Raw genomic sequence first — 25,223 nt, forward strand, 5'->3', positions numbered from 1 at the left:
AAGGATATGAGGTTTTTATTGTAGTCACCATGGACTGTACCAGGAATGTTCACAAAACCCAATCAGGTCTCACAGCACTCCCTTCTTTGGCCGTAGATGCCAGGTCAACAGATGGAAACTCCACACCAGAGCCCTTCGCCCACCTGGGCAGAGCAAGAGTAAGACGCCTAGGGTGGAGGTCCTGGCCGCCCTGTCTGAGCTGTGTGGACCAGGCCTACCTGGTAGGCTGAGGCTGAAGGCAAGCCATGAGAAAAACAGATAAAGGCATCATTTTCCAAGTGGCATCCAATAATCTGGGTCATTTCTCCTGAGCATACCAGCATCCCCCGACCCCTCGAATTTGCTGAAGTTGTATTTGGTGATTTCTGGCCACTCTATCTACAGCTACCATAAAAACTCCTACAATTGGTGATAGGAGGACAGAGGGAATTAAAATTCAGTGCCTTTTAGATATACTTACGGAATTTTCTGCTGATGGTGCCCTTGCAGGGGTCTGTGCACAGAAATCGGGAATAACCCTGACTTACCCAAACACTTGGGCAGGGATCGGTCCCATAAGCCATTTGCCATACAGGTCAAGGCTGAAGATCCCAGCAAGTAAAATCCCTTCTTGCAGTGGTACAGGACACTCATTCCATACTCAAAACTCTCAGGGAAGTTCTGTTGCCCGTGACGAATAGCATTTTCCACAAAGCCTGGATCAGAACAGTTCACCACTAGAAAATAAAACATTTCACACACCATTTAGAAATAGCTAGACATAACAACAAAAGAGATCAGAAATAAAGGCGAACTCCTCATCATTTTAGAAAGTTCAGAAACTGACAACACGATGGCTGAGGCTCATGAAATTCCACTCTCAAGATGAATTCTACTGACCGCTTTGGGCCACTCTTTTTCAAGAGGTGTCAAGAACTGGTCGACCAAGATAGCAATTTTCACATGAGGCTAATTTCCTCTATTTCCTAATAACGTTTATTCAATGTAAATTCTGAAATTAGTTTCCTTGGTTAAGTTTTGTGTTCTCATAACGGTCAAATAGAACTAGCTGAGGATCGTTTAAATATTTGTACTCAAGTGTGGTGTTTTAGGACAGTCTGTGGCACAGCAATTAATTACCCCCCAACACACACACACACCTACATGCATTAGTGCTTTAATATGTGTGCCTAAAATAATTTTGCTCTATGTAGAACGCAACTAAAAATGACAATTATTCCATCAACACCTAATAGAAATGCAAATCAAGCCAGCCTCGGATTTAGGCCTCTTCTCCTTTTAGAAACAGGCCCATGGTGAGGCAGTCTTCTGCTGCGTGCGGGACACGCTCTGGTTCCTCTGAAAGGCACTAGCCTGAATGCCTGTTGGCGTCTGCAAGGAAATTAGTGATGTGCTTTTGCAGGTGCAGAGGAAAAGAAAGAACTCTGATTACCTCATGCTTTGACCCACCCCCCCAGTGAATGAGGCAGCTGTTCCAGAGGCCACAGTGTCTCCAGATATTCCTGGATCAGAAAAGCACTGTGCAAATGAATCTCGGGCGGCCTCTGCACATCATGAGTCCCAGAAGCTGAAGGCAAATGCTGCACCCAAACTGTGCACTTTATTTCTTCTCTATTCAAAAAAGGAAGGCAGAGGGCAGAATCAAGGCTTACAGTGTTCCCTTTTAGTGCAGTAGAATAATGTTCTATGCTTCTTCAAGCAACCCTGAGTTTACAGAAGAAAGTCTTGAGTTCTTTCGAATCAAAAAAGCCAAAACAAACAAAAAGCCATGTGTGAAGTTCGGGCAAATATTTTTAAGATCCTACAGGGCATGCATCTGCAATACAATTGTAACCAAATCTCTGAAATAGCAGGAATTACCTAATGTGAGAAATTCTAATTAACTTGAAAATGTGATTATTTGTATAACCTGGAAGACACCCACATCGTCCCATTCTTACATCAAGCATAAGAGATGGAATCAGCTCCCCCGTTCTGCACTTTCACAAGGAGACGGATAGTCCCGGGCTGGAACACTAAAGATATTTTTGTGTTTATGTTTGTGCTTATGTTGCTCTTAGGAGACTGTCCAAAAATAATTTCAAACTGTGTTTGTAATCAAAGCAGAGAAAGCCACTTAGGAGAAATGAGTGGAAGGCTTTGACCATCTCCCACTAGGATGCCCGAGAGAAACCAAATGGCCCCAGGATGCCAAAGGCCAGATTGAGCTGATGCCACCATTTCTCCTCCTCCTCCTCCTCCATTTCCTCCTCCACCTCCGTGTCCTTTCTTCCTCCTCCTCTTCCTTCTCCTCCTCCACCTCCTTGTCCTCTCCTCCTCCTTCTCTTTCTCCTCCTCCTCCTCCTCTTCTTCCATCCCTCTCTTCCTTCTCTTTCTCCCCCTCCTTCTCTTTCTCCTCCTCCTTATCATTTTCATCTTCTCTTTGGCCCAGCCTCTCTTAAAGGTTCACTGGCAGAGATTTATTTATTGGTGCAGTAACAACAGGATCCAATCACACCCTTCTCCTTGCAGGCAGAGAACCAAATGTTCTCTGAGTTCCACCATGGCTGGTGAAGGGGGATTTATAATATGTGAGTTCCATAACCTTGCTCTGAAACTATGGACTAAAATTCTCTTTAAGGGTCACTCTTGCCGTGGAAAGAGGTGCATAGGAGACAATAAACCCCTCATTCTTGGAAATCATTTTGCAATCTTACATTGCACTAGAATTGCTTCGATGGTGTGTATTAAAATGCTAAGCCCTAAGTTTTTACCCTTTCCTTTACCTAGTTCACTATCTTTAAAATATTTTGAGCAGTAAAAAATGTTCGACAGCAATAACTATTCCTTGAGCTCCATGTGGGGAAACTGAGTAGATCCTTAAAATGGAAGAAGCATGGATACAAATATTCTAAATCTGCTCATGCACTTTTTCAGTCCTGCATACAGTTGCAGTCAGAAGTATTTCTTTATATTCCTTCCTATTTAATTCTGAGGCTCCATTAGGAGATTCAGCTGCATCTATATGCTGGAGGAAAAACGGGGCAGGAATAATTTGATTTATTTGTCCATGATAGAACTTCCATACCATTGTTGCAAATGGGTGTGTTTTACCATACAAAGAAGAATTTATCTGCCGGAAGAGTTTGTTAGTGACCAACCAATCCACAAGCACCTTTCCCATCTGTATTTGTTTTCTCATTTTCTATGTGAACAATTCCTATCCAGGGATCTGGTGGAAAGAGGCTTATGTGACTGACAGGTGAGCTATTGGTTTGCAAACTAGAAGGAGAAATGGCCAGTGAAGTTCATGGTGTGGAGATACGTCAGGCCCATCTGCAGCCACTCCAGACCTGGTTCATGACATGCTGTTAAGTATAGGGTAATGCACCAGAAAGAAATAAAGAGGCTCATTCTAGACGGCTGCACTTCATCTTAACATCTTACCGCCTAATACACTAAGACTTGATTTCCAAGTGTGAAAACCTGACATGGAACCTGATTTTGTCAGCTGGGAGGAATGAGAACATGATGTCTTATATACATTCAGCCCAGCATGGAGAAGTTCAAATGAACACACAGGCTGTGTTCTGTGGCGACAGCTGGGTATGTGGAAGGGTAAAAGAAGAAATTAATACCGGGATCAGTAACAGGTCCAAAGTCACAATGACCACTGAACTAGAAATACATAAGGATCAGGACTCCTGAACACATGTCTGGTATAGCATAATAATAAAAGGCATCAGCATTCCTTGGTGACAGGAATCCCAGTTGCACCCCACCCTTTTTTCCTGGAGAGGACCAGTTGGAAATCTTAGCCCTCGATAGGATTCTAGAAGTGACTCATTAAGCCATTTTCTCTACTCTATATACACTCCTTACTCAGAGATGTCTTCTTAAAGATGCTCAAGTTGACATATAAATATGGATAAGAGGCCAGGTGCGGTGGCTCACACCTGTAATCCCAGCACTTTGGGAGGCCGAGGCAGGCAGATCATTTGAGGTCAGGAGTTCGAGACCAGCCTGGCCAACATGGTGAAACCCCATCTCTATTAAAAATACAAAAATTAGCCAGGCATGGTGGCAGGGGCCTGTAATTCCAGCTACTCAGGAGGCTGAGGCAGGAGAATTGCTTGAACCCAGGACACAGACACTGCAGTGAGCCGAGATCATGCCACTACACTCCAGCCTGGGTGACAGAGCGAGACTCTGTCTCAAAAAACAAACAAACAAACAAAAAACAAATATGGATAAACATAAGGTCCTATTGTTTATTCTCTTTCAAACTTTCTTGAGGACTATGGAGGTCCTTCCTATCCAGTAATGTCCCCATTCTCAGTTAAGTGAATGTACTGATTGCCTGATGAAGGAAGCATGAAAACACTGTGTTTTGAGATTTGATGGTGAATTATTTGAGCAGTTTTGCCAGCTGTATGACAGATCACTGTTCCCGTGGCATGCTTCACACTGTAGTAGGTCTCAGAAAAGCACCCGCACTCTGACCACGGCTTCACCTCCAGGAGCTGCCCTGTCCTGCCATGTGCTCATTAACCAGCTGTTTCCCTTTTGATTCCCTTCTTGGGGACAGGAAGCAAGGTCTGCTCCACATCCTCACTTCTTTCCAGAACCCAAAGCAATGGCTGTGTTTTCCTGAAAATCTCCCTAATGACAGAGAAACGTGATAATTCCCATCCCAGGTTCCTTCTCCAGCTGTTGATCAATAGAAATGAAGCCACCTGTCTGCACACTGGTCTCTTCTACACAGTTTGGCTCTAAGGTGAAGGGCAGTAACAGGGCATCGCACAAGAGTCTGGTGTCCTCTCCATGGCACATACGCTGGGCTCTTCAGGCAGACAACTCCTAATGTAACTTTGCAGGATTTGTATCTATTTGATTCCAGCCTGTTATGTGATGAGGAAACACCGTGAACACTTCAACTGCTTTTTAATTAGATAACGTAATTCCGAGTTCCATCTGTTGTTCTCAGAAAAATTTTTCATAATCAGTTCTTACATTAAACACAATCTATTTCTGATATATATATATATATATATATATATATATTTTTTTTTTTGGAGACAGAGTCTTGCTCTGTCCCCAGGCTGGAGTGCAGCGGCACAATCTTGGCTCACTGCAAGCTGCGCCTCCTAGGTTCATGCCATTCTCCTGCCTCAGTCTCCCAAGTAGCTGGGACTACAGGCGCCCGCCACCACGCCCGGCTAATTTTTTGTATTTTTAGTAGAGACGGAGTTTCACCGTATTAGCCAGGATGGTCTCGATCTCCTGACCTTGTGATCCGCCTGCCTCGGCCTCCCAAAGTGCCCGGGATTACAGGTGTGAGCCACCTCGCCCGGCCTTTCTGTTGTATATTTTTAACTTCATTTATTTATTCATTAAAATGTATTAGTTAGTGATAATCACAGATAAGGCTTTACTTGAAGGCTCTGAGATGATTAGAGCAGAACAGCAGACTTTCACTTGTATATCCAAAATTTGGTAAAAAATTGTAAATCTAATCATAACCCAAAGTAAAGCACTTCCCAATCTTTGGCATCAGCACTGTTTCCTACAAGCACAATAGTTTTTAAAGAAAGTAGAAGCAACTATGATGGAGGTCATGCCTAACTTCTTATTTTTGTAGAAGCACTGCCTGGGGCCAAATTTGTTCTTATGTGTGTTTATTTTGAAAGGCAAACCATGGAAATAAAGCTTAGTGTTTAAATTTCAATATAATTATTACACAAAAATGAAAAGTAAAATAGAAACTGTCAGATTAAACTTTAAAAGCTAAATGCTATGGGCAAAGCTTTTATGTGAAATTAAAAATTAATATTAAGCAAAATTGGCAGAAATACAGTTTTAGTATGAACTGGTAACTCCTGTTCCCTGAGCAAATAGAAAACTGTTAATTACTAAGAAAAAAAAATACCAACTTAGTGCAAGTTCTATTTTTAAATGGCTGTGAGTGACATTCTGAGAATAAAAGGCAACTAACTTTCCATACGTTTGGAGGTGCACTGAGAGACCATCCGTTTATGTCACTGCCTCAAATCGGATTCACAGGAAAGGTCTGATCCACGTCTGTCAAATTCCGCTCACTGGGGCAACCCTGACCAGCAGTGACTGGGAGCCGAGCAAACGCACAGGAGGGAGGGGCAGGATGCTGGGAGGAGCATGGGATTTAAAGAAACCTGTGCGTTGAGGCTATTTATTTACTTTGTTTTTTCTTCCTCTGAGACCAAGTCTTGCTGTGTTGCCCAGGCTGGAGTGCAGCAGCATGATCTTGGCTCACTGCAACCTCCGCCTCCCTGGTTCAAGAGATTCTCCTGTCTCAGCCTCCTGAGTAGCTGTGATTAGAGGCATCCACCACCGTGCTCGGCTAATTTTTGTACTTTTAGTAGAGACAGGGTTTCACCATATTGGTCAGGCTGGTCTTGAACTCCTGACCTCGTGATCCACCCGCCGTGGGCTCCCAAAGTGCTGGGATTACAGGCATGAGCCACTGCGCCCAGCCTTATTCTTTTACTTCATGAGTGCTGGATGAATGGCCAGGGAAGATGAGCAAATATAAGTTGTCAGAGACACATAGTGGTAATTTTGGGTCTAGGAACTCAGGAATCCCAACAAGCCCAGCATCCCGTGCAAAGCACGTGGGTTCAGAGGTAATAAACTATTCAATCGTCTATACCACCATCGACTCCAGATTCTGTTTGTGTTTTTAACTCACACATATTTATGCACGTATTTAATCCAACACGTTTGACTACACATCACCCGGACAAGAGGTTTACATACCCAACTTAAAAAATACATTGAAAATTTTTTAAAGTATAACTTCTTTAAGTTTGAATTTTAAGTTAACAGTTAGCTCTGAACAGATACTGGAACAAATCAGACCTGAGCTTAAAATTTTGGCAGAGAAACCATTATTTTAAGATGATCATTGGCCTTAAAGTGACTCAAAATCAATATATGTCCAAATATAAACTTTGTGACACAATTTTTATGTCACAAAAATTGTGTACAGAATATAGAAACCTTAATTCTATAAGCAGACTGGAAATATACCATGTTCAAAAGCTTTATTTTGTTTTCAAAAAGAATCCTGTGGCCCCATCATGCCTGTATCATTAGCTTCTGCCTAGTTCAGGAACACGCAAAACACATGATATATCCACATATAAGTGAGGAAGGAGACTGTGGTGTGATACTGCTACACTATTTCACCACTTTCCATACAAAGGTTCTATACAAAGTCACTAAATTACACACTGCATAGGCAATACATAGGCAATACTCCTTATAGTTTCCTTCTGAAATTTTAGTTTTCTTAAAAAAAATCTTCAATGAAGTATAACTGATCAAGTTTAAAGGGCACTGTTCAAACAAAAATTGTCAACTGACTGACATACAAGGAAGAAAGTCACAGGAGAGGGTGACTCAGCTTCACTCAAGGAGCCAGTGGGAAATCAGGCAAGGCCTTAAGAAGTTGCTTTCTCTTAACAATAGCTGTCCAGAGCCAACAGGTGGAGGGGTCTGGTACTTTCAATTTATTCTACAAGGAAACAGGAAATGTGCTCCAGGAGGCCCCAGTGGCTTCTGAACCGCTCCTTCTACATTCTTTGCATATTATGATCGAAAAGAAAGAAGGGAAGGGAAGGGGAGGGGAGGGAAGGGAAGAGGGAGGGGAGGGAAGAAGGAGAGAAGGGAAGGGAAGGGAAGGGAAAGGAAGGGGAAGGGGAAGGGGAAGGGAAGGGAAGAGGAGGGGGAGGGGGAAAGAGGGAGGGAGGGAGAAAACTGTCTCCATGGAAGAAGGAAGGAAGGAAGGAAAGAGGGGAGGGAGGGATGGAAATAGGGAGGGAGGGAGAAAACTGTCTCCATGGAAGAAGGGAGGGAGAGAGGAAGGAAGGAAGGAAGGAAGGAAGGGAGGGAGGGAGGGAGGGAGGGAAGGATAAAACTGTCTCCATATTTTGCTACTTTTTTTTAAAAACTTAAACCCTGTTTAAGTTTCTTTTTGGTGTTCATTCCTTTTCCTTCTTCTTTCTTAGTTTATTTTAAAGTGCATTAAAAACTTGATCATGAACAGAAAAAACCTAAACAAGAAACTATGCTTTGTAATGTAAAAATAGCCAAGTAAATTCTTGGGCAGTCAGGAAAAGGCATAAAAATTAGTTCAATACATTTTTAAAAAGCACTCATAAAAATTTTTTTGTAATATGATTATATAATAATATGATTTTTACAACTTTTCAATAGAATAAATTACAGAAAGTTTAGAGGACAAAAATACAAAAAACTATGCAATAGTCAGTGTATTGCACACAACAAATATTTCTGGATTTGTTCACTAACTGAATGAACCAAAATTAAATTAAACAAGATTGCTGGCCACAGAGAAAACACAGTAACAACAATAAAAAAAAATGACTATTTTCAAATATGTGAAAGTTACATATTTTTATCTTTTATCAATAACTGATAACTAGGTTACAGCTATAGTTTTGACTTTTAGGTGTGATAAAAGAGGTATGTTATAATCGATTGTAACTGACAATTGTAATTGATTGCCTGACTTTCCTGTGATAATATAAACTTTTAAGAGGAAATTCAGATTCCCTGAGGACTCACTGTCTGCCAGGCACTTGGCCAAGCACTGGTTTATCTAAAGCTCTCAAAAACCTATGAAGAGGGTACTGTGGCTATCACTTCCTTGATTCTTCATATATGAAAACTGCTGTTCTCCCAGAAAGTTGAGCATTAACTCTAAGACCTACAGCTAGGACTAGGTGGTGTGGGTACCAACACATATCAGATTAACCTCTAAGACTGTTTTCTCTACTCAGCAATACTCCCTCTAAGTCCTACACAGATATTAATATTTTCCCCAGTTCATTTATTTCTTTTTTTTTTTGAGACAGAGTCTCACTCTGGCTCACCCAGGCTGGAGTGCAATGGCACGATCTCAGTTCACTGCAAGCTCCGCCTCCCGGGTTCACGCCATTCTCCTGCCTCAGCCTCCCGAGTAGCTGGGACTACAGGTGCCCACCACCACACCCAGCTAATTTTTTGTATTTTTAGTAGAGATGAGTTTTCACTGTGTTAGCCAGGATGGTCTCGATCTCCTGACCTCATGATCCACCTGCCTCAGCCTCCCAAAGTGCTGGGATTACAGGCGTGAGCCACCGCGCCCGGCTCTCCAGTTCATTTTTTACCAAAGAAAATATACCTAATGCAAAGGAAAAAGATTGCATGAAATATTCATTTGGTGCAAAAGTAATTGCGGTTTTTCCCACAGCAATAGCAAAAACCGCAATTACTTTTGCATCAGCCTAATAACACAAGGAAGTGGCATATGCAAATTCTCTACACAATGATATTTAAATCTTGAGTTCAGAGACTCTTGCAAGTACATTCCCTCTTAACTAATTTTAACTCAGCCCTAAGGCAAAGTTAGGACTAATTCTTAATGGTCTCTCCAACTATATTATTTCCAGGCTTTGGAAGTATTTTCCTATCATATTTTACTGATAAAATAATAAACAGCTTATATTAAGGGCATTCAGCATTTGCAGGTCAAGAAGAAAGGCATGTTAACTCTATAAGCCATTAAAATTTTAATTAAAGAGGCATTAATTTTATAAGGATAATTCTTGACATGAAAAATTCTTCATGATATATGATTACATAAAAAGGCAGGTTATAAAAGAGTCCATAGGAATTATATGTAAGCTTATGTGTGTATATATAATATATATAAATAAGAAATATATAAATATATAAGAAACAGAAATATATTTCTTTCTATATAATATATACATAAATATATATAAAAAATATAAAAAGAAGTATATTTCTATATATATAAGAAATACATAAAATGCAATAAAATCTACAATATCTTTTCTAAAAATCAAAGCTTATTCACTACTATTTTGAAAGATGATTGATACAGTGCTTCTTCTTTTCGGATATAACTCACAATTTTTGCTGTAAGGAACGTACACTGCATTATGAGAAATGAACACATGACTTTTAAGTTAACATAAAATCGGAGGATGAATGCCCCCATAAGAGGGGCCTTCTCTAAGCACAAGAGTGATGCGGGTTCATCACTGTTTCCCTCTGTGCCAGGGGACACACCCTGCCAGCGGCACATATAAGGGCAGCTTCGGGGAGACTGGAGCCTCAGGGTCCCTGGGCTCACACCAGCCTCCTGCTCTTGGCAAGCTCCTTCCCATCCACTTCCTAAAGCCCAAGAGGAGCTTTGTTAAGTCACATCACTGCAATTGGTTCATTTATGTTAAGTTCTGCCATACATGTGCAGGATGTGCAGGTTTGTTCCATAGGTAAATGTGTGCCACGGGGATTGGCTGCACCTGTCAACCCATCACCTAGGTATTAAGCCCCGCATGCGTTAGCTATTTTTCCCAAAACCTATTTTCCCCAGTTATTAAAATAACTATTTTAGCTATTTTAACATTAGCTTACATTTCCTTTAATTTTAAAATTTTACTATTTTAACATTTTGAGAAGATGTTATTATATCCAATTTTTCATTAACACTTTAGTACAACTATACCCGTAATGATTCTTTAGTGAAGTTTTTGTGGTTGTTTCCTTTTTGATTCCTCTACTCTAACAGAACATTCACTAACCCCATATTTTCTTAATTTTCTTTATGCTCATGTACATAAGCATATCGGGACACATGTTTTACGTGTGTCTAAACACCCAATCCTACTAAAGTATGACAAGAAAAGAAAAAATAATATCTTAATGTTTGCATGCAATACACAGATTATTAGACGAAGCAGGGAAACATTATGTGAATCATCCTGAAACGACGTGAGACCTGGTAAATCTAACTGGTCCCTCACTGAACTGGCTCAACTCTTAGGCAGAGTGACACATATTTCAGAATAGCGGACAAAGATTCCAAGAAAGCTCCTCTAGAGAAATATGGGCCTCCAGGACAGTAGGGAAACGTGATTCTCAAAATAAACCTGAAGATGTTTGTTTTCATTCCTTCTTATGACATCTTCAACTGTATAAATTATTTCATCCAGAAAGATACTACTACTAATAAAAGGGATACCTTCTTTTATTTATTTTTTAATCTTATATGCAAAGAGAGTGTTACTGGGTTGAGTATAACGAATTTTCTTTAGTCTCCTAAATCTGAGTTTTTTAATTTATCACAAGCACTGCAGGCCTGGATAGAGCTTCATCCTGTGAAGGGTTGAACCTGAGAATAAGCAGGCTCCCCAGGGTGAGGTAGACGTTGTAGAAATCCGGGTCTAATTCCGCCTCACAGTAGCACAGATTTAGCTGGGGCTCTGTTTGGAAATTTGGGATGGGGTTTCTGTTTTGTGCCATTAACTAAGTGCTGCACCAGGGCCACACTCAATGAGTTCTCCAGATTACACACTTGAGAATCTTAGGAAGCAGGTGGGAAAAGAATGCAAAGACAACAGCACGCTTATGTGAGATACAACAGCCTACAACTCTTGTGAGAATATTTTAAAAAGCACACACAGGAAGAATCAGACCATATTGCAGTAAACAGCAAGAATCCCTGGCAATTTTGTTCAGCTACTTTTTTTTAACTTGAGGTTTTTTAGTTTTATGCCATTTCTTCCTGAAGCTTCACCATCTTTATGAGTCTGCCCTCTTTGAAATATTGTTTTTTCCTGTTTTAATAGCATGCATATAAATTCTGTGTACTAGATTGAATCTTAGTTCTGAAATGAAACACAACAAAACAATATGGAATAAAAAAAAAAACTAAAGCAGGCAGACAGCTAGGGATGATCCGGGGACTTCTCATCAACCTGACATGCCAACGATGGTCCATTAACCTCCTCCTCCATCCCCTGCTTCATCAGATATATTTGAAAAAGCAGTTTTTAAAATTAACTTTGTTTCTATTTTTCTAGGAAAAGGCAAGAAGTTTAAAAAATAAAGGCTACATTAATCCTGAAGAGTTTAAAATGCATCAACGAATTTGTTTAAGCTGTGCAACAGACATGGTATCTAGTGGACCAGAGACAGTATCTGGAATACAGAGAATGATGAATAAATGTGAGGTGTGTTTAATTTCTTCTTCTCTTCCTTGGGATAAATTAGAAGAAAGTGGAACCTAGATACAAAAAAAGCTTTTGATACTTAAAAGCCCACTCTTTTGAGTTCAGTTAATCTCTCATTCTGCAAGAACACGTTTTGTGTCAAATGGACAGATGCCACGTCAGATCGGGTGAGTCTTCCTAGCTAGCAAACTCCTCTGGTCGTCTGAATAGTTATCTACTTAAAGACATGAATAACTGTATTGACAGTGTCTAGCACATCATTTGGGATATAGTAGGCGCTTAACAAATGCTGCATTACATGGTCTAGAAGGCTCCAGGGGGATGGATACAGAATGTTCTGATCCACCTGAGACCTCAAGACATAATTATGCTGTCCCCCTGTGTGGAGGTAACTGGGACAACATTTGTGGGCATTCATTCTCGATCATTCCTTCAGTCACGCAATTTTTTTTTCTGTCACACAAGGAGGAGAAAAGAGTTTGATTAAAGCTGTTGAATCTTTCCTTAAGTCCTTGCAGCTGCATAAGCAAGAGGCTGACACTAATATCTGTCTTCCCATCGCCGTTCCGGTCCTCACGGTTTCTTGTAGATGTGCAGATTTCATGTATTCCTCTGAGAACTGAATGAGTTAACGTGATTGTTTCAGCCATATTTACCACAGTGTGCAATAAATACTTCATGTATAGCAAAGCCTCCTGGTGCTAGAGACAGTGGGACAAGATTTCATTCAGCACCGATTGACACATTTCAGGGTATCCTCTAAACCCATCCCCCATTTTCCATAGCCCCTGACTTTACAAGTAAGACTCTCTCTACAAACCCATTATTATATAATAATACTATATAGACTATACGATCCACTTGCTAATTTTCAAGCTGACCAGACCACCCACATTATCGGCGAAAGCAGGAGGTTTTGAGCAAGAAACTAGGGACACCTCTGTGAGTGATTCCATTCCTCCTCGCTCCTAAATAAGACACGATAGAAGCCTGCTTTCTGGGGAAAGCGAGAACAAAGGAGCTTTGAGGATTTTGTTATGAAAGCAAGATGCTCTCCACCCTGGAAGAGTGAGAAGTGATGATAATCCCCGTATATTTGTTCAGAAGTATTCACCTATAGCGCATGGGCCCAGAGCTACGCAAGGTATTGAGCAAACGAGATACTTTGAAACTTCGCATCTGTTAGGTGAGCTCATTGGTCAGAGGCATCGTCCCGGGGAAGCGCAGAACTGCTCTGGTCTTTATCCACCGCCTTTCCCACATTTTAATGTGATCTTTTCCCTTTAGTTGTAGATTGCTTTCCATATGGTATATTAGCAATAGCCGTTGACTGCTACTGCAGATATACCAATTCAGATAAACTTGGGCTCATATCTTTTGGCAGCAAAGCCTTATACAATATACATCATCTAAAAGGTGATTTTCCTAATGTCTTGTCCTTCAACAGGCCAATTATTTCTAGGGTGTGGCATTAAGGGTATTTATTGCTTTATGTACAAACTACATTAAGACACTCAATGTTCTTCCACTTAAAATTGCAATGCTAAAATAGTTCTTAACACACATGGCACACTGATAAATTTAGAGCTTTTAGGTTATATACATTATTTAAATTTCTGTAACAGGGTAAAGGACTAAAACATACTAAATATACATCTACGAATGAAACTGTCACTGTTGGAGATTTTTTTTGGCAATGCAACCAATGAGTTAATTGGAAATAATAAAAAGTACAAAAGTTTATATTCATCAAAGTGAAACCAGAATCATTTTCTAAACACAGATATGGCCTTATCCTAAGACTTTTGAAAAATCTCAGAGAAGAGAAAACATTTCTTTAAAAAACAACCTGGAATTTGAATTTTTTTAACAATAGACATGGTTCAAAATTGCCATTTCCTTATGAGCAAACATTTTTTAAAGTAAAACTTGTTAACTAATTGATTAATGAAACATACCTTTTTTTTAAAAAAAGCAAAAATGCGAATGAATATGAGTCATTGAAGTATTCAAATGTTGTGAAAGTAATAGATGTTCAAGAAAAGAGTACTCCTGTGTTTAAATACATAAATAGCACTTAGTCCATGGCTGTATTTCCCATCTGAGAACTTCAGTAGTCATGGAAACTCACAGAGGAAAAATGGTGCTAAGTGTTTTTAATAAATTCCACCTATTACAAAGAGGCAGTGAGTAGTACAAAAGTCACAGGAAATTTTGTTTAAGAAGGTGACTACACAATGAAAACCCGAAGTTATTTCCTACTCTACTGTCAGGTATAGATGCTTAAAAATATGTTAAATCAGTATAAATATAACAGATTTAAATATTCCATATGAGAAACAACCAGTTTCTTCAAATTTTAGTGTGTATTTATAGCAATTCTTTCAATATTTATCTTAATTACATTCACATGATTTAAAAGAAACACATGTATGAATAGTACATATGCATGCACACAGACACATGCACACACACGAACACACATGCACACATGCACACACACATATGCACACACACACATGCACACACACATATACACATGCACACACACATGCACACATGCCACACTCATTGCTGAGAGGTAGAGGGGTAGGGAAATGGGGACTGCTCATGGGCTTACAGTTTCGTTTTGGGGTGATGAAACATCTAGGAACTAGACAGATGTGATGGTTGCACAACATGGTCATGGCGAAAGTGCCCCTGAACTGCACACTTTAGAATGGTTAACCAGGTCTAGTTTTGTTTTGCTTTGTTTTTTTTTTTTAATGGAGTCTCGCTCTGTCAGTCAGGCTGGAGTGCAATGGCGTGATCTTGGCTCACTGCAACCTCTGCCTTCTGGATTCAAGCAATTCTCCTGCCTCAGCCTCCCGAGTTAGCTGGGATTACAGGTGTGCACCACCACACCTGGCTAATTTTTTTGTATTTTTAGTAAAGAGGGGGTTTCACCATGTTGGTCAGGCTGGTCTCAAACTCCTGACCTCGTGATCTGCCTGCCTTGGCCTCCCAAAGTGCTGGGACTATAGGCGTGAGCCACCATGCCCAGCAAACTAGGTCTAGTTTTATGCTATCTGATTTTCTTTTGAGATGGGGTCTTGCTCTGTTGCCCAGGCTGGAAGTGCCGTGTCTTGGCTCACTGTAGTCTTGACCTCCCAGGCTCAAGGGATCCTCCCTTCTCAGCCTCCTGAGTAGCTGGAACTACAGCATGTACCACCACACCTGGCTAATTTTTGTATTTTTTTGTAGAGACTGAGTTTTACTATGCTGCCCAGGCTGGTCTCAAACTCCTGGGCTCAAGTGATCTGCCTGCCTCAGCCTCCCAAAGGGCTGGGATTAAAAGCATGAGTCATTGCACCTGGCTGAATTTTATCTCAAGAATAAAATAAACACTGAAAGAAAGGATTGTCCAATATCATTTGTTGGAGCTTCATCCAGTACTTGTGAATCCCAAAGCAGATTTTTTTTTACTCATTAAAAACTGCTTCCTTTACATAAACTTATGTGAACTTTTACATGTGTTTTAAAACTAAAAACAATGTAGAGAGGCCACTTCTAGTTAGTGAAGTCCTTTTAAATTGGAGACACTTTTCCAAAATTTGAAGCAACAAACGGGTGTGGACTGCCTGTCTGGGTTTTCTAAATCATCCCCCTTGTTGAAGGTAAGGTTATATTTTCCTTCTTCAATGCATTTATTGCCAATATCCTGTTAACTGCAGCAGAGGGGGCTACTGTCTGCCCCTGTCCGGCATCACTTTCCTGATCCTATTACAAAAGAGGAGCGTCGGGGCACTGAGGCAGAGGCAAACCACAGCCCAACTCTCAGCGTCTCCCAGATGCCAATTGGATATACTTTAAAAATATTTTTTAGTAAGTCGACTTCCAATTATTTGAAGAGAAGGATCCATCTTTTTTTCATCAAAAGCAAGAATAAAGCTGAATTTTCATTAAAATGAAGGAAGCACTCAAAGGTCTCCTGGGACGTATAGATCTAATCCTCTAGTGTAAAATACAAAGGGAAGCTTTTGGTTTTGTTTCTAATGTTTTAAAAGACAAGGGTGGCTAAAGTTTTAGGACGTGGACTGTGTGCCACAATGAAGACAGCTCCCGTCTCGGCCCTTACAGCTTCACTCTGGCCCGGAGTTACCCCCCTGCACTGGAAAGCAGACAAGGCTCATAATGTTATCGTCAGCTGTGGTTCTGAAAGTAAGAAAACAGGATGGGTGCGGTGGCTGACGCCTGTAATCCCAGCGCTTTGGTGAGGTCAGGAGTTCAAGACCAGCCTGACCAACATGGTGAAACCCCATCGCTATCAAAAAAAAAAAAAAAAATAGCCGGGCATGGTGGGGTAATCCCAGCTACTTGAGAGGCTGAGGCAGGAGAATCACTTGAACCCTGGAGGCGGAAGTTGCAGTGAGCTGAGATGGCACCATTGCACTCCAGCCTGGGCAACAGAGCAAAACTCCATCTCAAAAAAAAAAAAAAAAAAAGCAAGAAGAAGAAAGAAAGTAAGAAGGAAGAAAGAAAGTAAGAAAACAGCATTCATACAACCAAAGAAGTAGCCCAAGTAGTTGACCTCGTGTGTACTGATTGCTGATGGTCATTTTGGGTCATTCTACTAGGCATAAAATTAAAGGGAATTGATGGATGAGAATTTTCAGAGTAATATTGTCTTGCAGTGGTTGGATTCTTTCCCCATAAACAGAAGTTTGCACCTGCTGTTGTTGCTCTTGTGGTGAGGACGCAGGTGCTGATGTCATGCTGACAACTCAGCAGGGGCAGTGGAAAGTTCCCAAAACAAGCACCAGTTCCCCACACGCCATCGTGCCCACTCACGTGATACCACTGCCATGTTTTACAGAGGAAAACAGATGCTTTTTGACTAAAAGACTAAAACTCTTATGAAAAATAACTCATGTGTGGTAAATGTAGAAATTAAAGCCATCAACGTTTTATCTTTATATGGAAAGTGGGTATAGCTACATAGAAACACACAGTAAAGTTTTTATAGGGTCAATTAATTAAAACATATAATTCAGAAAATTATTTATAGACACCTTTATCATTCAATTTTTAATTTTTTAATTTTGGGTTAGAAACATAGAAGCCCTTCCTGATAATGTTTCTTTTTAATTTGATAAATTACCATATTAAAACCAATATCTCTTGAATATCCATAGGTTAAAAAAAGAATAGTGAAACTCTATTTAAATCTCAGACTTTATACAAAAATTAACACAAAATGGATCACAGACTTTAAAATATATCAAATGCAAAGTGAAAGAAAAAATAGAGGAACACTTCAAGAGCTAGGTCTTGGCAGAGTTCTTAAACTTGAAATCAATACCATGACCCATAAAAAGAAAAGATGATAAATTTAAAACTTCTGCTGCTGAAAGGACCCTGTGAAGAGGATGAAAGTCAAATGAGAGACTGGGAAAAATTTTGACAATCATATACCTGACAAATGACTATTACATAGAATAAAGAACTCTTGAAACTCAATCTTAAAAAACAAACAAAAAAATCCAAACAATTCAATTAGGATGTGAGCAAAAGGCATGAACAGACATTTCACTGAAGAGTACAGATGGGAATAGTCAGCAGACAAGGTACCCACATCGTTAGCTATCAGGAAATTGCAAGTGAACACCACAGAAAGCTATCACCACACAGCTATCAAGAAAGCTAAAATAAGACAGAGTGACAGCACCGAATGCTGGAGAGGATGTAGAGAAACTTCATCGCCCACCCATGTTCGGTAGGGATGACAAATAGTACTGCCATGCTGGAAAAATGCTTGGCAGTTTCTTACAAAACTAAACTTGCAAATACCATATGTCCCAGTACCATTTACACTCTTGGGCATTTTTCCCAGAGAACTGAAAACTTATAACCACACATAATCCTTAAGCGGGGCTGGTTCCCTCCTCTGGTCAGGGGCTAGGGCTCAGCGGAGGCAGGGGCACTGGCTTCACCCCCTCACCCTGGTTTCCTTTGCATTCTGCACTGTGGTTAGTTGAGTGAACTGGGTTTCATTAGTGTGTTGGTCAAATCCCAAACATTCTGATCCTGACAGTACTAGTATTTTAGGGGGAAACAGAGGAAGGAGTCTTTACTTAGCCTTTGAGCTTACGCCAAGCCCTCCAATTTAGACCTGAGCCAGAACTCTGCAGCTGAGTAGCCAAATTCTATACAACTTCTAATCATTTTTTAAATGACTTGGTTTCCCACTCTGCTATCAGCTTATTGGAAGATAGCTCCTGTGGGAGCCCTAGGGTAAGAGAGGTTCTTGTCAGAGAAAGAGACACTGATAAGTTCCTGGCTTTAATTTCATCTTAATACCATAAAAATTACTTGCCCTTCACACTGAAGTACAATGCACCATCAATAAGAGAGATGTTGTAATGGAAAGTAACTGAAATGAAATCTTAAACATTTTGAGCTCAAACACCTAGAAATGTGAAAAAGACAGAACACAATTTTCTTGGAAACTCAGATTTAGCCGAGGTCTCTGTGACTATGTTTAAAGAAATGAATCAAAAAATAAATAATTGAAAATTTAAAACAGTAAGAACTTCATAAAGACAGTCATAAAATTAGAAGCATAATGGCCCCCAAATGCTAACTATACAGGGTAGAAATAAATGTGTAAATGAATGAATAAAAAGAGAAATGGAAGATGAGTTATCTTTAAGGGAGAGAATTCTAGATTTTCGTGATTGAACATCTGGCCACAAGACAGGGAAAAGCCATGGAAAGCTCTGTGCTTACTCTCAGAAATGCTTTCACACCTGAATGGCGAGAGTTTGCAGAACTCTTTATGCGTCACCCTTGATTCATGGAGACAGGCTCTTTGGTGTTACTGGGCAGCCTAGAACACTCTCAGAGCAAAGAGCTCATTCCTGGATGCTTTTCCTACCTCGACACGTGGGCAGAGGGCTACTCCACTGGCCGTTGCTCCGACACTGGGCTCGAGACGCGCCCTGCAGCAAATAGCCCGTGTTGCAGGTGAAATTCACAACGTCATTCAGGTTGAACTCACTGCCATTAGTGAATCCGTGGGCAGGGTTTCCAGGGTGACCGCATGTGATGGCTGTAGAGAGACAGGTCAACGTCATTGTTAAATATTGAACAGGTCATCACTTTCCCTTGGGATTATTAATAAGAAACATGCAGGCATGTTAACTGTACAGATTGAAGGTTTTCCACTAACCAGGCAGCTTACAGATGGTATTTATATTCAGAAGGGAATATTGGGAGCTAGAACCACAGGCTGACCCTACAGGCTTTTAATATAATTGTGGAAAATAACAAACACCTGCCAAACACACTTTCTTCATCATCATAATTATTACTTCTCTCTTGAATCATGACAGAATACCAAATGATTTAAAAATGAAGCAGTGAAAAACAAGAGATGCTAAAAATTCTTGTATTAATCATGAGTTTTGAACATTTTCTCCGTACACACCAGCTGACTTTGTGAAACCCTCCTTTTGAGACAGTATGGGGATTTGTTTGATACTTTAAGTTGTCCATTTATAAATTATTGCAATATCAATTTACACATCATGAAATTAGCAAAATAACTAAGCACACTCAGGTCCTATTTTTGTTGAGAATCTCTGTCGTATGATCCTTTGAGTTGCAGTGAACTGTCATTATGTCATGCCCCAGATAACAGCAAGACAGATCAGGGAGACATATCCATCATTCACCCTTTCAAAAGAAACACACTACAGTCACAAAACTCGTGTTTTCTTCCTCATTTATCTTGTCAACAATTTTTTTCCTCTAGGTAAAACTTTTACCCTTGAACTCTGTACATTTTTCACAGCACTATTACAGATAATCCTTGTCACTGTTTTATCAACATTTCTTTTGTCTACTTCATAGGAAAATACACAATATTTTAGAAAAACAATTGGCTTAAGGGAAATTGGGCAATAAAATGAGAGTACATTGTTCTAAAAATAGTCAATATTTACAATATTTATCTCTGAAGTTATACAGTTCAAGGTTGATCATTCATTACATGTAATTTTACCTCTTTCTTTTTTCCCCCCCTTTTTTTTTTTGAGACAGAGTCTTGGTCTGTCGCCCAGGCTGAGGTACAGCGGCGCGATCTCTGCTCACTGCAACCTCCATCTCCAGGGTTCAAGCAATTCTCCTGCTTCAGCCCCTCCTAGTAGCTGGGATTACAGGTGTATGCCACCATGCCAGGCTAATTTTTGTATTTTTAGTAGAAATGGAGTTTTGCCATTGGCCAGGCTGGTCTTGAACTCCTGACCTCAGGTGATCCACCTGCCTCAGCCTCCCAAAGTGCTGGAATTACAGGCGTGAGCCACCACGCCTGGCCAATTTTACCTCTTTCAAGTAAAAGAAAGGATGCTTACAAAACTCCCTACATTCTTGACGAAGCAATGACAAAAATACATGAAACACGGATGACGCAGGGAGTGCTGCTGTTTCTAGGACTGCAAAGCTGCCCAGCAGACCCAGACTCTGCACCTCCACCCTCCTACAATCAGCTTTTCTCTCCACCCAGTTTATCCTGTGATAAAATCAGGGAGGAGGAATCCATGACACCACTTGGCCAGGGATCCATTTAAAATGAATTAATAAGCAAATTGAATGTGGAGTCAGGAAAAGGAGTTCAAAGGAAACAAAACGGGAAGGAGATCAAAAAAAGGAAAGCGTGAACATGACAGCTCTCCTGTTCTCTTTCTTTGTACAGGCAAAACTGAAAGTTTGCTGTTCCCTTTTACAGTGAAGATTAAACAGGTGTGTATTGTGACCTAATAACAAAAGACAATGTGGCAAAAGGAAGCATGGATGAATTTGTCCACAAAGAGTGAACTTACAGACACAGACAGGCGTTTGTCCAGACCACTTGTGGTCTTGCAGGCATATCCTCACGGAAGTTCCCACAAGCCGGAAACCAGGATTACACTGGTAAACCACCGTGTCTCTGTAACTGAAGCCATCTCCACTAATGTGACCGTTCACAATCGGATCTGGGGAACCGCAGTGGCCAGCTAAAAACGTAAAAACCAATTTTAAAATTTAGAGTGTTTGTCATTTATAAAAGTAGCACATTCATAACTTACTTTTATTATCAAGTCAATAACAGTATTGAAGGCGCAACTTACTGAAATCTTTCTCATTACATATATATGTGTACTTTTAAATATAGTTTTTTCTTCTTTTTATCATTTTTTTTTCAGAAATCCTGGATAAAATAAGTAATATTTTTAATATGAAATGGTTTGTATTTTCCTAGTTGTGATTTTCTCATCTATTCATTTCACTTATTTTGCTTACCTGTATTCTGTTATTTACCTTGTTATACTATTTTCAAATCAAAGCAAAAAGTAAAGAAGGAATTCTTGGAATTAACATGAACAGGGCTTCTTAACCTATTGATTCTGGGTAGTAAGGAGATCGATGAGGAGGGCTTCCAGTATGACAGACTAGATAATCAAATTACCTGTGAAATTCCAAATGGAAAGACAGGGATCAGAGAATAAGTTCGATTTCAATGATGAAAATCTGAGTTATGGGTGAGCCGATGTCTGGGTAAAAATGACCTGGAATCAGTTGAAAAGAGAAGTCTAGAGATGTGCTGAAGTTAGCGTGGACTTGGGAAAACAGGAGCATGCACAGCTGACGGTTGAAACTAACAGGTGGCAGGGCTTACCCAGGTGCACAGTGAAAGAACAGGAAGAAGGGCGAGATCGGGGCAGGCGTCTTTACTTAAGGGGAGACAGAATGTCCATGTAGATAGAAAACAATTGACAAACATGGCATTGAAAGAGCTTTAGTAACAGAGCTTCCACATGGAGAAGGGCCCTCTGACATTATTCCACTCCCTCCCTCCCACCTTTTTTTTTTTTTTTTTTTTTTTAGGCAGGGTCTTGCTCTGTCACCCAAGCTGGAATGCAGTGGCATCATCATGGCTCACTGCAGCCTCAATCTCTTGGGCTCAAGTCATCTTTTGGCCTCAGCCTCCTGAGGAGCTGGGACTATGCCACCATGGTACACGCCGCCATGCCTAAGTAATTTTTTTTATTATTATTATTTTTAGTAGAGACGGGGTCTCATTATGTTGTTCAGGCTGGTCTTCAACTCCTGAGCTTAAGCAATCCTCCTGCCTTGGCCTCCCAAAGTGCTGGGATGACAGGTGTGAGCCACCACACCATTTTATTACCTTCTCTTCCATTTCCCTCTTCTGCCTCTTTACCGCTCTCACTTTTCCTTCTTTCCTTTCCTCCAGCTTCTCCTTTTCTCTCTCTCCCTTCCTCGCATATATGGAAAGGGTATTCTTATTAAATCAACAAAATATAAAGGCTTAAGAGTAACTTACATGAATGGGAACTGTGTTACACATGGGTTTTGGAGTCACAAGAAGAGGAAAAACATTCACTATGAGTTCCTAAATAATCATCTTTGTCACTGTCCTATAGTTGCATCAACATTTCTTTTTGCTTAATTCACAGAAAAATAAAGAATATATTAGAAAAAACAATTGGTTTAAGAGGAATTTTGCAATAAAGTGAGAGTACACCTATTCTAAAAATAATAATCAATATTTATCTTTGAAGTTATAGAAACTTTTCATAGGGAAACAGCTACAGAAGCCTTGGGTCCATGCAGAATATCAAGGCGGAGACTTTCCCTGCCCACTTATTTCCCCAACAGGGAACACAGCCAATGATGCTCCACACAAGTTCCTGTACAGCCAGATTTGAGAAAATTGCAAAATTGTTGTCATACTCCTTTGGGATTAAGTATACCCTTCTAGGGAAATTTAAAATCATAATCTATATTTCTGCTTAAAACAAAGTTTACAAACATTGTGTTCTCCTATTTTGGAGAACAAACTTATTATCAGGAAGGTAACATTGCAGAGGAGAGAGAGAGAAGAGAATCTGAACTCTGCCTCAACTTGTAGAAGAGATTAGATCAAAAAAGCCAGGCTAGATTTAGCTAATTTTAGTGCACTGGCAGGTATTCCAGTCAATCAGATCAATAAGTCAGTTCTGGTGATTTGTCCCAATCACTCCCACTATGAGACTTGATACAAGCAGAGAACGTGGATGAGGGTGAATGTTCTCCATATTTTGAAGAAAGACCCCCTGAAGGCGCAAGTGTTATCACAGGCACAGAGGACATTGTCTCTGAAGGTTCCCCCTTTCCAGATGCTGTCCTTTGCACAACATGCTCTGTCGTGCATGGGGGAGATGGAGCCATCGTTCCAACCCTAGAGACAGGGAAATGAGGACTGGTGAGAGCCAGAAGAGCCCATCAGCCCAGCACAAGAGATCCCAGCCATTTCTGAGGTGAGGCATAGAATAGCTAGTTTCTAGAAACACACAATAAAATGACACCAGCAATTCCTTTTGGGATTACCTCTGAAGCTTGGAACCACTTCAAGAGGAGGGGACTTGGGACCAAAGGCAATAGTGATGTGAAGAGGGGTGCATTTTAACAGAGCGCCTCTCATTTTAGGGAATCTGTTCAGGTCTCATTCTTGACTTAGACAAACATGACTCCTTTTAAACCTTAATATTTTTCTAAACTGAGTTTTTAGTAAGTGCACATAGTTTGAAGTTGCACTCTTCTTTGGGAACCTGGCAAACAAGGACTTGTAATGCTCAAGGAAGCATCTGTGTACTCTAGAAATCAGGCAGGAAGCCTGACAGCCATGATTGTAAATAAAGATTCCCAACAGCAACTCCTCTCTGACGCATGGTCATTTTGGTTCTCTGAGGAATTGGCACCAAACACCTAAAGAAAATAGAGGATGTCCTTCAAAAACATTTCATTTTACCTCCTTGCCTGAAGAAAAAAAAAGTTATGTATCAGCAGGATTGCCTAGTATCTAAGCTTCCTAATATGGAACAATTATTTCTTCAGTGTGGCTTCCTATTTTGAAACAATGAGACAGCAATCTGTTTTTTACCTGTTGTCACTTTCCAGCCATCAGTTAATTCTGTTTTAAAACATTCAAAATGTTAGACCAATTATAGTCTATTACAAATAGGGGATAACCACACAATTTCACTTATAGAATACTCTTTAACCCAAATCTTAATGATATTGTGTCAATATGTTGAGGAAGGGAAAATTGCATTAGGAGGAATTTGAACTCAATGAATTTTGAGCTCTATTTTAAATTTAAGATTCTATTAGTCTATGATGGTATTATTCTATATGCTTTGTATGTGAGTTACTTTTTCTTTTAATATCTTTGATGTAGTCTTGGTTTTGAGTCATCTACACAAAACCTAGAAAGCCTCTCTATCTTTCATCAGAATGAAATGTAATCATGTTCATGCTGCTCTGCAGTGTCTCTACCATATTAGTCACGCGCTGAGTACTTGTTGAAATGAGTAGAAATAGAATAACCTCACCACTGAGCAGTCATGTCCTTTACATTGTCTCCTAAGTCACCTTCATATATTTGACAATAATTCATTTATTTGACAATAATTTCATGATGATTTGTTGTGGGTTGTAATGTTCTTGGGGCTGGGGATTAAAAGAGGAATAAGACACAATCACAGAGGGTAAACGCAGATGAGCAGCTGTCATGTGCAGAGTCCTGAGGGTGTGCGGACCTAGCAGGCTGGGATTGAGTGGGAGGAGCACTCAGCCGTGCTGAGGACCAGGACTCCTGTTGAAAGAGGTGGCATTTAAAGTCTGAAGGATGAGCACTTGCTAGCCAGGAGAAGGTGATGGCAAGACATTCTAGTCACAGAAATTAGAAATGTCATACATTTTTAAAGCACCTGTTAAAATATGAAGACTATGATGTCAAATGACTCAGTTATACATTTGCTAGGAGGGTGACTATTTGCATCCTGTCCAGCTTAGTTCATGGTAGGTGTCAGCCCCACTGCGTGACTCTGCCACTATTTGAAGATAGTTGCTACAACTCCACTGAGTATGCACAGTAGCAAAGGCGGATAAGCAACTCTATTAACTGAGTTTTTTTTTAAAGAAATGAACGTGGGGTGAGGGCAGCCCTGCACACTTCAAAACCAAATATCATCTAGTGATAATAAAGTACTGAAATTCCTCAGGGGACCTTACACTATGACGCCAGAGCACAGAGGCTGCAATTTGTCTTGACTTTGCAGACTTGTTTATTTATTA

The 25,223-nt window shown here is 40.2% G+C and overlaps 1 protein-coding gene across 1 annotated transcript in view; it reads right to left on the minus strand.

The window, feature by feature from the left end:
• The window catches only part of CSMD1 (CUB and Sushi multiple domains 1), a 2,090,911-nt gene that overhangs the window by 42,420 nt on the left and 2,023,268 nt on the right, over nt 1–25,223 (minus strand). The window contains exons 53-55 of the mRNA XM_054498773.1: nt 20,927–21,100; nt 18,982–19,155; nt 528–716 (exon numbers count right to left, since the gene is read on the minus strand). Of these exons, the coding sequence (XP_054354748.1) occupies nt 528–716; nt 18,982–19,155; nt 20,927–21,100 (537 nt within the window). The remainder of the gene's footprint in view (nt 1–527; nt 717–18,981; nt 19,156–20,926; nt 21,101–25,223) is intronic.

Source organism: Pongo pygmaeus, chromosome 7 (assembly GCF_028885625.2).
Source record: "Pongo pygmaeus isolate AG05252 chromosome 7, NHGRI_mPonPyg2-v2.0_pri, whole genome shotgun sequence".
In the NCBI taxonomy this organism is placed as follows: domain Eukaryota; kingdom Metazoa; phylum Chordata; class Mammalia; order Primates; family Hominidae; genus Pongo; species Pongo pygmaeus.